This window comes from Felis catus, chromosome F2, assembly GCF_018350175.1.
Source record: "Felis catus isolate Fca126 chromosome F2, F.catus_Fca126_mat1.0, whole genome shotgun sequence".
Lineage (NCBI taxonomy): Eukaryota > Metazoa > Chordata > Mammalia > Carnivora > Felidae > Felis > Felis catus.
Genome location: NC_058385.1, coordinates 82,828,545 through 82,843,335, shown reverse-complemented (window position 1 = coordinate 82,843,335; position 14,791 = coordinate 82,828,545). Strand labels below are relative to the sequence as shown.

Sequence of the window (14,791 nt, the reverse complement as noted above, 5' to 3'; positions counted from 1 at the left end):
CACTGGTATGGATCGCACTGAACCGAAACCCATTAAATGTGTTAAAATCCATGAATGTGTACGATTTTTTTAAAAGGGCCGCCTGGGTGGCTCTGTGGGTTGAGCGTCTGACTTCGGTTCAGGTCATGATCTCCCGGTTCCGGGGTTCAAGCCCCGCCATCAGGCTCGCTGCTCTCGGCACAGAACCGGCTTAGGATTCTCTGTCTCCCTCTCTCTCTGCCTCTACCCTGCACTCTCTCTCTCAAAAATAAATAAACATTTTTCAAAAAGGCTTGAATGGGGGGCTTGTTGTTTAATGGGGACCGTTTCCATTTTGCAGGATGAAGAGAGTTTAGGAGACGAGCTGCCCAGTGGGAACGGGATTAACGCTGCTGAAGTATACACTTGAAGATGGTTGGGGTGGTAAATTTTGGGTGTTTTATAACAATTATAAACAAAATGGCCACAGTCCAAAAAGAGACATAATGTACATATCAACTTTTTTAATGACTAAACCTCGGGTGTACATGTCAGTGATAGATCATCAAAACTACAAGGAAGTGGTTACTATACAATCAGGAGAACTTACTCATCAGGTGGGTGAAGAGGTTCTTACTGGAACAGGAGGGTGTAGGGAAGGGCTTCCGCAGTGACGAGTTCAGTTCAAGAGCCCTGATTATAAATACAGAAGTGTTTGTATTTTTTTTAAGTTTATTTATTTTGAGAGAGAATAAGTGGGGGAGTGACAGAGAAAGAGAGAGAGAGAGAGAGAGAGAGAGAGAGAGAGAGAGAGAGGGAGGGAGGGAGGGAGAGAGGGAAAGTGAGAATCCCAAGCAGGCTCCGTGCTGTCAGCACAGAGCCCGACGTGGGGGCTCAAACCCACAAACGGTGAGATCATGAGCTGAGCCTAAATCAGGTGTAGGACACTCAACCGACTGAGCCACCAGGTGCCCCAGAGGTGTTGGGTTAAAACGAGCTATTGGGCCGCCTGGGTGGCTCAGTCGGTTAAGTGGCCGACTTCAGCCCAGGCCACGATCTCGCGGTCTGTGAGTTCGAGCCCCGCGTTGGGCTCTGGGCTGATGGCTCAGAGCCTGGATGCCTGCCTCCGATTCTGTGTCTCCCTCTCTCTCTGCCCCTCCCCCATTCATGCTCTGTCTCTCTCTGTCTTAAAAATAAATAAAAGTTAAAAAAAATTTTTTTTAATTAAAAATTTAAAAAAAAATAAAAAAAAAATGAGCCGTCAAGTCATATGTTTATATTCCGTGGTTTCTGCCTGTGATCCATCTTATACCGAAAAGATTTTTTTTAATGGAGACGAGCAGTCTTGAACAGAGTTGAAGGCGGTGCACTCCCAGACCAGAAGACCTCCTACGAAGGCACAACGATTAGGGCGCGTGCTGTTGGTGTGGGGAGGTCCGTGGGACAGAAGAGTCCCTGAAAGACACCTGCTAACCCGTAATGTCGAGTCCCTACTCTTAGTACCTCGGAATGTGATTTTGCTTGGAATAGGGTCCCTGGAGGTATGATTCGCTAGGTCAGGATGAGGCCACACTGGAGTAGGGTGGGCCTTTGCTCCAGTACCACTGTACCCTCACGAAAGGGGAATCTGGGACACAGGCACACAGGGAGGTGCCCGCAGGGATGAAGACGCAAACGGAGGTCAGGGCGGTGCTGCCACAAGCCGGGCGATGCCAAGGGCCCCCAGGAGCTCCGGAAGCTGGGCGGGGGCCTGGGACAGGTCCTCCCTCACCCTGCTGGCACTCGGACCTCTGACACCGAGACTCGCGGTGACAGTGACACCGTGAGACAATACACCGTGGCTCAGGCACCCAGGTGGCGGTACTTCGCTAAGGCAGCCCCAGAAGACCAGTACGTCCAGAAAGCACTAGAACGACGGGGAAAGGAAAGTCTGCACAACAAGCAGTGCTGGGGCCACAGGGTGCCCATGTGAAGATAAGTCTTCGCTCCCTGCAGCTCACACCATCCCCAAAATTAATTAGAAATGAATCAAAGAACCGAATGTGCGAGTTCAAACAATAAAGCTCCCAGAAGAGAAGAGAGAATCTTCACGTCCTCTGGAAGGGCAGAGTCTTCTTAGACACAAAGGTGTCGACCCCAGGAGGAGGCACACCCCATCTACACGGATCTGACAAACGGCTCGTAGACATGACCATAAGAAAAAAAAAAACCCAGTTTTAAAATGGGCAGAAGACTTGGACCAAAAAGATATCTGAAGGCCGACAGGCACACGAAAAGATGCTTACCCACTCTACTCTTAGAAAATTCCGGTTCGAGCCGTGGAGAGGCACCGCTATCACACAGACACCAACACGGTGAAAATGAAGACTCCGGGCCACGGCCGGAGCGGGCCGGGAAGCCGGGGTTGCCGCAGCCTGCCCCCCCCCCCCCCCGCCCCATGTACTGCGCAGGGCTGAGCGTGACTATCGGGTAAAACCATATGGCCTTTCCGGGAATATTAAACATGCACTTGTCCCATGGCCCCGAAATTCCACACTTGGAGGTATGAGCACACACGCCCACACACTGGTCCGTCCAAGAATGTTCACACCAGCCTTCTTCATAATCTCCCCAAACTGGGAACGATCCACACCCACTAACAAAAAAACATGTTTTACTCACAAGACATGACAGAATATATCTCAAAAATATCATGCTTGGTGAGGGAAGACGGACACAAAGGTCACCTGCTGTAGTGAACTCATTTACATGAAATCCCAGTGCAGGCAGAATCAATTTAGGGTAGAGGTACTGCTGTCTGAAAACAACCACGAGGAGACTCTGGGTTCCGGAAACATTCCACAGTTTGAGTAACGGTCATGTGCTTGAACAACATGTAAAATGTCACCAAGTTGTACACTTGAGATTTGTGCATTAAAAAAAATTTTTTTTTAGTGTTTATTTATTTTTGATACAGAGACAGAGCATGAGTGGGGGAGGGTCAGAAAGAGAGGGAGACACAGAATCCCAAGCAGGCTCCAGGCTCTGAGCTGTCAGTACAGAGCCCCACATGGGGCTCGAACTCACAGACCGTGAGATCATGACCTGAGCCGAAGTCAGATGCTCAACCGACTGAGCCACCCGGGCGCCCCGAGATTTGTGCATTTTACTGAACGCAATTTGTTCTCAATATTAGAAAGTGAAGTTCTTTTTTTTTTTTAATCTTTTTTTGAATGTTAGTTACTTTTGAGAGAGAGACAGAGACAGAGTGCGAGCGGGGGAGGGAAAGAGAGAGGGAGACACAGAATCCGAAGCAGGCTCCAGGCTCTGAGCTGTCAGCACAGAGCCCGACACGGGGCTTGAGCCCACGAACCACGAGATCATGACTCCAGCCGAAGCTGGGCGCTCAACCAACTGAGCCACCCAGGTGCCCCTAGAAAGTGAAATTCTGGGGGCGCCTGGGTGGCGCAGTCGGTAAGCGCCCGACTTCAGCCAGGTCACGATCTCGCGGTCCGTGAGTTCGAGCCCCGCGTCGGGCTCTGGGCTGATGGCTCAGAGCCTGGAGCCTGTTTCCGATTCTGTGTCTCCCTCTCTCTCTGCCCCTCCCCCGTTCATGCTCTGTCTCTCTCTGTCCCAAAAATAAATAAACGTTGAAAAAAAAAAATTTAAAAAAAAAAAAAAAGAAAGTGAAATTCTGAAGAAAAAAACAAAACAGGAACTAGAGGCCAAAATACTTTAAAGCATTTGATGTAAAAAGTACAGAAGGCAGGCAAAGAGAACACAGCACACCTGACAGGGCGCTAAAGAGGAGTCTGGAAACAGCTGAGTATCGAAAGCCTGTTAAAAAAATCCCAAGACAAAATAAGATCGGAAACTACGTACCGAAAGGGCACTTCACAGACGTGGGCAGAATATCGCCCCAGAACAGCCAACACAGTCAATAAAATTTCTGGATTTAGAATAAAAAAATAAAAATCCTTTGGACATCCAGGCAAAACAAACCAAATCGCTTGCGAGGAAAATGAGTACCAGATTTCTCAGTGACAGTAACCGAGGCTAAGGGACAATGCAGCAAGGAAAGAAAGCGAGAGGCAGGAACCTCACGTGCGGCCAGTCCGACGGAACGGCAGAGCCCACCCACGCAGGACACGGCTTCCCAGACCACAGTGCCTGGGAATCCAACTGTGGCCCCAACTTTTTAGTCATATTACAGCATTTTGCTTCTTTAATTTTTTAAATGTTTATTTACTTTTGAGAGAGAGAGAGACAGAGAACGAGTGGGGAGGTGCAGAGAGAGGGGGGGACAGAGGAGCCCAATGCAGGCTCAAACTCTTGAACTGTGAGATCATGACCCGAGCCGAAGTCGGACGCTTAACTGACTGAGCCACTCGGGCACCCCTAAACAGAATGGCTTCATCCACTAAGTTGAACACATGCGTACCTTACAACATGAGACTCTACTCCTAGGTGCACACTCAGCTGAATGTGCACAGGACGAACGTCACTGGTAGCATCGTGCATGACAACAGATGCCACGGGACACAGCCCTTCACCTGCCTGCAGTGGGGCGGTGGAGCATAGACTGACCCCCTGGAACACTTCACGGAAAGGGAAGGAGTGGGCTACACCACACGAACACGTCCCACAGAGTGTCGAGGGCCGGAAGCCAGGGACGAAGTAATTCATGTGCTAGGATCCTATCTGCACCACATGTCAGAAGTCGAGCCGGGGCCTCACAGGCTCGTTAAGCTGAACAGCAGAAGCGTGTGCTGTTTGGTACGGGGCTTGCACTTCAAAATACAAGTAATAAAGCACACTGACGCTAGTAACTCTCTAAGGTATAATACAGAGTGAGAAAGCGTGCTTTTGAACGGTGTCATTTGAGACTTAGAAAGTCTATTTCTTTACACACACACGCACATAAATGCCCAGAGAGGGAACCCACAAATAAAACCCATGAGCGCAAGAGAGTCTGAGAGCACGAAGGCCGCGGAGCGATCGGCAAAGGACAGGCAGCGCCCTCAGTCGCGGGGAAGTCCAAGCATCTGACGCACAGCAGCCGTTGCGCCTGCGCCCAGTCCCGCCACCAACACGGCGGCCACGGCCCGGGCGGCAGGCAAGTCCCTCCACCTCCCTCACCCTCAGCTTCCTGATCAGTGAAACCAGGCTCGTGTGGAGGCCGCGGGAACCAGGCGAGGGTGCACTGCACTTTCTGTGTGGCCTCCACGGTCCTCCGAGGTCAGGAGCCCTCCCCCACGAGTCGGTGCGCTGCTGGCTTCGCGGCACACTCTGGGCTGCAGCCCCGGCTGCCACCGTCCTCCCGTGTCCCTACCTCTTCCCAAGGGGCATCGTTCCAAGTTCCATAAGATGTGCCCCGGGTCCACAGGCACTGTGTGTGACCCAGCACCGACCCACAGTGAACCTCACGGGACAGGGGTCAGCATACGTGTTCCCTAGAGGGCCAAGCAGAAGCTGTTTTAGGCCAGGGCGCCTGGGGGGCTCAGTCTGTTGAGTGTCTGACCTCGGCTCCGGTCATGATCTCACAGTTCTTGAGTTCGAGCCCTGCGTCAGGCTCTGTGCTGACGGCTCGGAGTCTGCTTTGGATCCTCTGCCCCTCCCCCACTCACACTCTCCTTCTCTCCCTCCCTCTCTCAAAAATGAGTAAACATTAAAAAAAAAGAAACAAAACTATCTTAGGCTTCAAGGAACATATGTGACCTCTGTCATATCCTTCTTTGCTCTTACGACCTGTTAACGTGAAAAACCCACTCACAGCTTGGGCTGTCTGAACGCAGGCTGCAGGCCTACCGTGGCCCATGGCCAGTGTTTACCGACCAAAACTTATGGAAAAACACAAGCTCGGGTGTGAAAAATGTCCAGGCTGTTGCTGGTTAGATTAACCTTAGAAGCAGAAGGCTGAACCCTTCCATGTGACTGTGAGGGAGCCAGACACACACAGATCGCAAGGCACTCTGCAGGACAGCCGGCCCGCACCCTTCACAGAGCCCCGCACCCAGGACACAGATCACCAGTGCGTGTCCCTGACCGGCACCCGCCCCCCAGGGGCAGTCGTGACAGACAACGACATCGGGCCTGGGGGTGAGCGGCCAGCGCCTGGCCCAGCCCCGGCGTCCACAGCCACCTATCAAAGGCCAACGTCCACAGATCGGAGCAAGATCCTTTCACCCAAAAGACGGTCACTATCTGCCTCTTTCAGGCCCTGCCCCACACTGGCCACTCACCAGCTGAGTTGATGACGTGCCTCACGACCTGCAGGGTGCCCACGCGGGTCCTCTCGTTGTTGGCATCGAGCTTGGGCAGCAGGAAGGCCAGCAGGCGGTCAGGCGAACAGCACGCTGCCGGGCAAGCACAGAGCCAAATAATCATTTGTAATAATCTTTGCTCCCTGCTCACTGTTGGCACCTGCAAGCCCCGGGGTCCTCCCGGGGGCTGCAGCCCACACACCGAAGCCTCCTCACCTCCAACCCACGCCCAAAGCTGCCACCACCCCCTGCACATGAGCGGTCCACCGGCCCCCACGTGAGTAGACGTTCGCATCCGCAGATGGCCCCGCGTGGGCTGCTGGCTTACCCAGCACAGTGAAGCAGCGTAACACCTCCTTTCGGTTGCTCACCACCAGAGGGCTGGACGACTCCACGGGCACACAGATCTGCTCCAAGGGACAGACGGCAGCAGTTACAGGGGATGCTGCCGTCTCCCAAGGGCCCAGCTAGCCGGGAGGGAAGGTGCCTCCTACGGTACCCAGGCCTCATGGCCTCTACCTCCCCCACAGCCAGTCAGCTCGCTCCGGCTCTTTCTCATGGGGCTACAGGGATGCACTTGTCCCCGTGGTCAGAGGCCCTCGGGTCTCCGGGGAAGAGAGTCTTGGCCCCTTCAAACCGCCTTTTCCCACCAGCAGCCAGGACACAGCCTCCCACTTCCTTTGGGCACAGGCAGGAAAACATTAATCTCCAGAATATAGAAAGTACTAGAAACCAAAACACCTAGCGTTGGTTCATCCAAAATTATTAAAAAAAAGAAAAAAGAAAAAAAAACCCACACAAAACAAAAACAAAAACTGAAGAAGCTGTGGGCAGATGTGTCTTTGGGGTCCCCTGCGTCCCAGCGGGTGACACGGAAGGTCCCCCCCTCCCCCACCCCCAGCATCCCAGTCCCCCTGGTCACAGTCATGACAGCAGGGCCTCTGCACAAAAGGCCCAATGGCAATTCTTCGGGACAGCCCATCTTACAAAGAGGTGACCAACAGTGCAGAGCATGTCCCCAGAGCCACAGGCCCCACCCCAAGCTGGACCCTGCTAGCTCTCAGAGAACGGCGGGGAAGGTGGGTGCAGGCGCTGGCCCCAGGGCTCGGCCCCAGGCTCCCGGGCACCTCCTCGTTATTCCCATTGTGGAGACTCAGGGGGTCCCAGAAGGCACGGCAGCAGCCTCCCACCTGCTCCCCGGGAGCTCTCCCTCCGGGGAAAGCCAGCTGCCGAGCGGCCAGAACACTCAAGCGGCCCAGGGAGAGAGCCACCAGCCAGGAAGGAGGCCTCCAGCGCACGGCCAGGTGAGGGCACCATCGTGGAAACAGACCCCCTGGCCCCGGTCGAGCCTTCAAGCTGTGACCACGGGAGGCCCCAAGCCAGAACCGAGCAGAGGAGCTGGGCCTGGGCCCCTGGCCGGTAGTGACCGTGGATAACAACGGTTGCTGCCTTAAGATGCTAAGTTTTAGAACACTTGGTTACACTACAGAAGAGGTGCAAAGGGTAGTCATCTGGAAAAAAGATAAAACTGGACTCTCACTGTTTCTCTAAAATAAACTCCAAATGGATTAAACTATACAAGTACATTGGGAAATGGGAGCATCTGAAAAATAGTTTGCAGAATTCAAAAGGCTTTTCTAACTGTAAGAAAACCTACGTTAGAACGTAACAGACAGACATGTAATGATGTAAAAATTAAATAATTTCGCACGGCAGAAGATATCATAAATGGAGTCAAATGATGAAGGACAAAGTAGGAACAAGAATTTTACGTGAACAATAAAAGACCGTCATAACTGCTACAGGTCAATATGGGAAAAGCCAAAACCCAACAGAAAGACAGACACGAAGGGACAGCCCTGAGAAAGGCGAGTATCTCCCTTCTCAGCTGTGGTCTACTTGTGTTTCCCTTTTAACCCCTTCTCCACAGACCATCACTCCTTCTTCCCCACAGGCTCTCTTCTCAGCTAGGCCCACACCCACGACTCAGAGAACACCCTGGCTTCCGCACGACTGGGCTGGACCACCCATCCCACTCTTGCTGCCTGCAAGCCTCAGCAGACCAGAACCCCCGTCCCTGCCAGACCAGCCCCATCCACAGTGCGTCCCCAGGGCCCCTGTCCCAGGGTCCCTGCCCCCAGCGCCCCTCTCCCCAGCAGGCCCTCCTGTACCCGCCCCAGGAGCCCCAGCCTGCCCCATCTCAGGTGCGACCCCCCCCCCCCGCCCCGCCCCGGTCCTGCCCCCCAGCCCCTCCACGTCCTGTCCCACGGTGTCCCCTGGTCCTGCCCCCTGCGCATCCTACCTGAGCGTGTAGAGCAGCCAGGAGCGCGTCCAGCTGGGCCTCCAGCGTGCGGCTGCCCACGCTCACCGCAGCCTCAAGGATCTGGCCCAGGCTCTGCCCAAGACGGGGAGGAAAGAGGCCATCGGGCCTATGTCAACTCCCCCCAGCCCCACCTCCTGGCCACAAAGACCCCACCACCTCAGGGCTCAAATAAGGAATCCCTACCTCCACGTCAAGAACAAAGACAGGAGGAGAAGGCTCAGAACGGCGGCACGGACTTGGGGTAAGGCCAAGGTGAAGGTGCCCTGGGCTGGGCAGGGCAGGGCAGTGAGGAGAAACGTGCCTGGGCCCCACCCACCACTGAGTCCAACAGCGCTCTCTGCGCTTCCCCTCCCGGGTGTCCACACCCTCCCACCTGAGCCAGGTGGGCACTGGTCGGTGGACAGAGCTCTGCACAGGCCGCGGCGTGCAGGCGCGCACCTTGGACACGTGGAAGGTCTCGGCGTGCTTCCTGTAGAGGGCCAGGACCCCCGGCAGCAGCTTGGGGAGCTGCTCCTCCAGCTTCTCACTGGGCAGCAGGTGGCTCATGGGCCCCAGAGCCTCCACCACGGCGAGCCGGAGCTGCGAGGAAACAGAAAATGATGCTCACGTCCAAACCCGCACGGCAATGCTGGGAGGTGCCCCGAGCGGAAAGGCAAGAGGCCTTCACCAAGAACCCAGGGTCGGAACGAGGAAACCCCGGGTACCCTGTGACCAGGGGGTCCGAAAGGGGTCCGAAGGCAGAGAGGTCAGAGTGACCACGGCCAGGGTCTGGATGGTGGCCAGGCCGGGAAGGCCGTGAAGGCAACACCCACAGGGGACTCGTCACGCCTCAGCTCAGCCCGCTACCCGGACGGTCCGGGAGCCTCCGGGCAGAGTGAGGTCGGAGGGCAGGAAACAAGCCATATTCTGGGAAGACCTCACACAGGACACCTCCACTCCCTGAAGAGGCTCCCACCTCCCGAGCCGGGGTGGGGGGTGGGGGAGGGGACACGGACCGGGCACCGGGAAGCATGTGTCCATAGCTGTCTCCACCCTGCTCCCCGCAGTCCCCTCCCCCAAAGCCTGCAAAACGGCACACGAGGCTCAGGCCTCGTGGAGGTGGGCCGAGCTCAGGGGTGGGAGACGGCAGCCGGCAGGGTGAGGCCACGGGTTCCGACAGACTGCAGAGGTTGTACCTTGGCCTCACGGCTCTGTAGCCAGTGGTTAAAGAGGATGTCGTAGGCGCTGAAGATGTCAGTGGCAAAGGTGTCCTTCCTGACCGTGGGGTCTGGGGCTTGGTCCAGGTTGGCCAGGTACTCCAGGGTGCTCTCGCTGAAGTGCTGCAGAGCTACCACAGGGCGGGTGGCTGTAATACGCCTGCACCGCCGCCCCTTCTAACGCCCTCCCCCCCCCGCCCCGCAGGACACCTTCCCGAGACCGGGGCTAAGTGCGGGGCTCCGGGACTATGCCGGCATGAGGGTCCCTCCACATCCACGTCCGTCCCAGAATCTCAGGAAGGGACCTTTTCTGGGAACGAGGATCTCTGCAGGGATAACTACATAAGATGTGACCGTGTCGGGTAGGGTGGGCCGCAAATCCAACACAACCGTGTCTTGGGAAGAGAGAACACAGACCACAAAGAAGATGGCAGAGTGACAGCAGGGCACAGTCTGGGGCCCACCTCCAGATGCTGGGGGAGGGACAAGGAACAGAGTCTCCCTCTGAGCCCCCAGGAAGGGCTCCGAGTAACACTTTGATCTCAGGCTTCTGGCCTCCAGAACCGTAAGAATACGTTTCTCTTTTTCTTTTTTTTTTTCAAAGATTTTATTTTTAAGTAATCTCTACATCCAACGTGGGGCTCGAACTTACAACCCTGAGATCGAGAGTCACTCGCTCCACCGACCAAGCTGGCCAGGCGCCCTGCATTTCTAAGTGGCACTGTGTGACAGCAGCCATACAGACCTGGCACAGACACCGACGTCCCCAAACGGCCTCGGTTCACAGCGCCCACCGCGAGGCAAAAAGAGGAGGTGCTGTGCCCACCTCACCCCTCACAGACAGACACAAATGATGCACAGTTTGCAAGGGTCGCTGTGCCCAGAAGTCCCGGGTGCAGGGGGCGTGGGAGGGCACTGAAGGTGCAGAGTGTCGGGCTGAGGCAGGGCGGGCCGAGACAGTGGTGTCTACGAAAGTGGCTGTGCTTGGGGACATCCAGGTGGGCAAGTCTGCGCACAGATGAAGACCTACGAGTGGTCAGCAAGGGCTGAACCCGGGGCCAAAGGAAAGGACAGGGATAAGAGGAGAGAGGCGAGGCCAGGCCCCTGTCACGCAGCCCTGAGAAGGGCAGGGCAGCGGAGGAGCTGGGGGGGGGGGGGGGCACTGAACCAGCCCCTGCCCAGCACGGCTCTCACGGTTCTCACCCGGGCCACTTACACAGCTAACTTCTCAGCCGGGGCTCCCCAGTCCGACAGAGAGAACAAGCCTGATCCCTGTGTGTATGTGACGGCAATCACAGCCACAAGTTCCCAAGACACAGAAGCTAAAGAAAAAATTTTCTGAGGGAGAGAGAGTTCACATGTGTACAAGTGCTTGTGCGAGCAGGGGAGGGGCAGAGAGAGACGGGAGAGAGAATCCCAGGCAGGCCCCACACTCACTGCGGAGTCAGATGTGGGGCTCGATCCCATGACCCAGGGATCGGCACCTGAGCCAAAATCACAGTCGGACACTCAGCCGACTGAGCCACCCAGGCGCCCCAACAACTTTTAGAAGAAAATCGCCTCCCGGAGGGAGCACTCCTGTGCCACCGGCCGCCCTTCTGCTTAGGAGGGGGGCTCTTGGAGGGTCCAGCCCGGGCAGACTCCGGCCCCACCAGAGCACGAGGAGGCCTCGCGTCCCCACCTGCCGCACGGCCCCTGTTGCTTGGAGGAGGGACGCAGCCCCGGCCCTCTTCCTCCCCGTCCACCCGACGCTCTGGCCTCCTTGAGCTCTGTAGTCAGGAGGCCGCTCACGGACCTGCGTCTCTCGGCACCTTGTAGCGAGGCGTTTCAGGAAAACGGGCCACTCTATTGCCGGAGTGGCCGGAAGCAGGAAGCGAGCCCCCCAGGTTGTTACTAGGTTTTCCTTTTTAATCCGTTATGCACACACACCTGGGGCAGAAGGGCAGTTCTCGCATACCGGCCCCTCTCCTCCAGAAGCGCGCACGGCTGGTCTTCCCCCTGCTAACAGCGCCGGGGCGGCCAGCTCACTTCATACCAGCTTCGTTTCCCTCGGGGCCTTCCGCTTCTCCAGGCAGGGGTCACCGACCGACCTCTACCTGCTGCCGGCACCCCGGGTCTCCCCCGGCCACGCCCGACAGGGCCACGCCACTCAGACAGCCGTGGGCAAGGCGCCGGCGGGGGAGAAGGCCGTCCCATTCCTCTGTGTCCTCTCGGACCACTTTCCCCACCAAAGTGTCTTGGTGTGGACGCTGGGAGGTCCCTTCCTTCTGGAAGCCGCAGCTCCGGGGCATCTGTTACTTGAATGAGGCCTCGTGGCCTGGCCTGCCACCCCTTCCCCCTGTCTCCCGTTTTCCAGGTTCGCATTTTTGCTCTATTTTCTGGGGCATTCCTCGACCTTCTCTTCCATTCTCGCTGCCATCTGTCGTCGCTTCTCTGACCCCGAGAAGCTCAGCTGTACTCCCTGAATGCGGCTACTTCCCGGCAACACGCCCTACTCTCACCTCACCCCCCGAGGGAGTCATCATGCCTGGTCTTTTGTGCCCGTTTTCTTCTCCCTGGACTGTCTGCTCGCCCAGGTCTTAGAGCTCTGTTTATGCTGCTGCCGCCGTCGCTCTGGGAGACGCTGGTCGCGGGCAGCAATCCGGGGCCACCTTCAGTGCCACACGGTGTGGTCAGGCTGGCCGCGCACCGGCTGTCCGGGGGACGCCGTCTCCACCTCTGGGCGTTCTGGCTCTTCTCCCTCCAACCACAGCGTCAGCAGATGCAACCGGGAAGGACCCTGGGGCACCAACTTCTGTTCGTGGCCCTGGGCCAGCAGACACGGGAGGCCTCGGCCCACTCACGGCCCACCATGCCAGCGGGAAGGGCCGCTCTCTCCTCCAACGGCAGGCGGGGGAGCGTCGGTCAGCGGAGAGCACCACGTGCCCTGCAGACAGCACGTCCGGTGCAGAGCGAATGCTGCTCACACACGACGGACGCGGACGCGGTAAAAACCGTCAGTGGCATTAGAAGGGTCGGTTCTTCGGCACCTCGGACCGGCCCCCCGCTCGCGGCCTCGGCAGCTGCAGGGATGGAGCTGTGTCCTTCCCGAGGAGCCCTCGGCTGCGACGCGGGGTCTCCTTACTCCCCCTCTAGCCTGGATGCGCCGTCCTAGGTGACCTCCCAGCTCCCCACCCCCCCTTGCTTCCAGCACCTGCAAACACATCCCCACGCCCCACCTTCTGGGTCCTGCTCTGCCTTCCAGCCCGGTGGGAATCCCCGGCTCAGCTGTCCCAGGACCCTGACGAAAATTCTCGTTACCCGAAACCAGGTCAAGGAGGGTTCCTACAATTTAACCCGGGGAGTCTGCCATCACCCGCGGTGGGAGGAGCGCGTGAGAAGAAGACAGGAAGGAGGCCGTGGCAGGGACAAGGGACATGGGAGCAAGGGGCCGTAAGGACGGCCGGCAGGAGCTGGAGCCCCTCCCCGGGGCCCCAGGATCCGAAGCCCCCGCGAGTGGGGCAGACGAGGGTCCCGGGCTCCAGTATGCTGCTGTGAAAGGCCCCAGGTGCCCCCAAGTACACGGCAGGGAGTGGGGGCAGCAGGCCGGCCGGCAAGTACCCGACAAGCCCTCAGCTGAGCTCCAGGTGCCCTGACCCTGTCCAGTCACCACACCCTTCCCTTACCGAGGACCCTCCTAACCGGAGCCCTGCTCCCCACTCAGTGCCAGGGCTGCGGGCGTTCCAGAGGAAGCCACGCAATGTGGGCGCAGCCGCCCACGGCACCTTCCACGCTTCAGGACCCTCTGCCCTCCTCCCAACAGGAACGCCTCCCTTGCCTCGAAAGGCTCGCCGTGAGGAGCCATCCCCCCCACACCCCTTCCACACCGTGCACGGACCCCGCCCTGAGAAGCCGTCCCTGCTGAGTGCACAGAGGGCAGCAGACCCGGGAGGGAGGGGAGTAAGGACCCCTTTCGGAGATGCCCAGTACTGAGCAGGGAGAGATGTGGGAAATCTCTGCGGCTCTGGGGAGGTTTCTTCCCGCACCCCCGCCCCCTCAAGTGTCCCGGACTCGGGGAACCGCACTGTGAGGTACAGGGGCCCCTGCCAGCGGACAGAAGCAGCCGGACGCCCGGGCCGAGTCCCCGCCTGTAGCAGTGCCCACCCGCCCACACGTCCGTAGTCACCCAGGGCCGCTCAGCCCTCCTCCACCGCCCAGAGGACTCATGACCCTCCCCAGACCCAAGGGGTGGGCAGGCGGCTCCCAGCCCCCGCCCCGGAGACCCCATCTTACCACAGCAAAACGCCACCCTCATCGTATCGTGCTTGGCCATGCCCAGCATGGGGAGCATGGTGCTCAGGATGGACGTCAGGAAGGGCACCATGCCGAACACTGCAAAATGGGGGGGGGGTGCGTCAGGGAACCCCCGCCTCACCTGGCCTGGCCGCCGTGCACCCTCCCCGGGCCCCCAGGCCACACGGCCCGGGGCGGGTGGTGGAGAGGTTTCCCCCCCCCCCCACTCGCTCCGAATGCCGGTGGGGACAGGCCAGGCGGAGCCTACCGTTGGAAGCCGCCAGGTTGGCGAGGGTCTGCACGACGAAGTAGTGCGGCAGGGCCCCAGGCTGGAACTTGCTCAGCACCTCCTCCATCACCAGGCCGATGAACTGCTTCCCAACAGCCACCAGGACGTTGCTGGCAGCCTGCTGCCAGTCACACACCAAGTCCTGTACCCCCCGCCCCGAAAACGTGCACTGATGCCCCGATCAAGCAAGGGACACAGGACCTCACCCTGAAATTGCCCAAGAAGCAACAATGGGACGTCGTGCCCTGTTCTCAGGCTCCCCGTGAGCACCTGCTAGAGAACTCTCCCAAGCCCCCTCCCCCAGTATCCCCTGCTCCCCCCTCCCCCCAGGAGCCGAGCACCTGCCCCCTCCACCTGCAGGGAGAGGAAAGTGCTGCCACCGGGAGCCGGCCCCGCGCAGAGCCTGGCAACGTCCTCCTCGCGCTGGGGGGCCGGCACCGGTGCCCTTGCGTCTGCCCTGAGACCTCCAGAAGTTTGTCTCTGCTCCAGCTCCACCTCTACACTTATGGGC

General features: G+C 58.2%; 1 protein-coding gene across 13 annotated transcripts in view; it reads right to left on the bottom strand.

Moving 5' to 3' along the window:
* The window catches only part of MROH1 (maestro heat like repeat family member 1), a 63,761-nt gene that overhangs the window by 31,430 nt on the left and 17,540 nt on the right, over positions 1-14,791 (bottom strand). For all 13 annotated transcript variants that reach the window (XM_023248544.2, XM_023248543.2, XM_019823256.3 and 10 more), the window contains 7 exons: positions 14,260-14,422; positions 13,992-14,090; positions 9,699-9,850; positions 8,962-9,102; positions 8,503-8,595; positions 6,529-6,607; positions 6,180-6,293 (listed from right to left, as the gene is read on the bottom strand). In XM_023248544.2, coding sequence (XP_023104312.1) covers positions 6,180-6,293; positions 6,529-6,607; positions 8,503-8,595; positions 8,962-9,102; positions 9,699-9,850; positions 13,992-14,090; positions 14,260-14,422 — 841 coding nt within the window. The remainder of the gene's footprint in view (positions 1-6,179; positions 6,294-6,528; positions 6,608-8,502; positions 8,596-8,961; positions 9,103-9,698; positions 9,851-13,991; positions 14,091-14,259; positions 14,423-14,791) is intronic.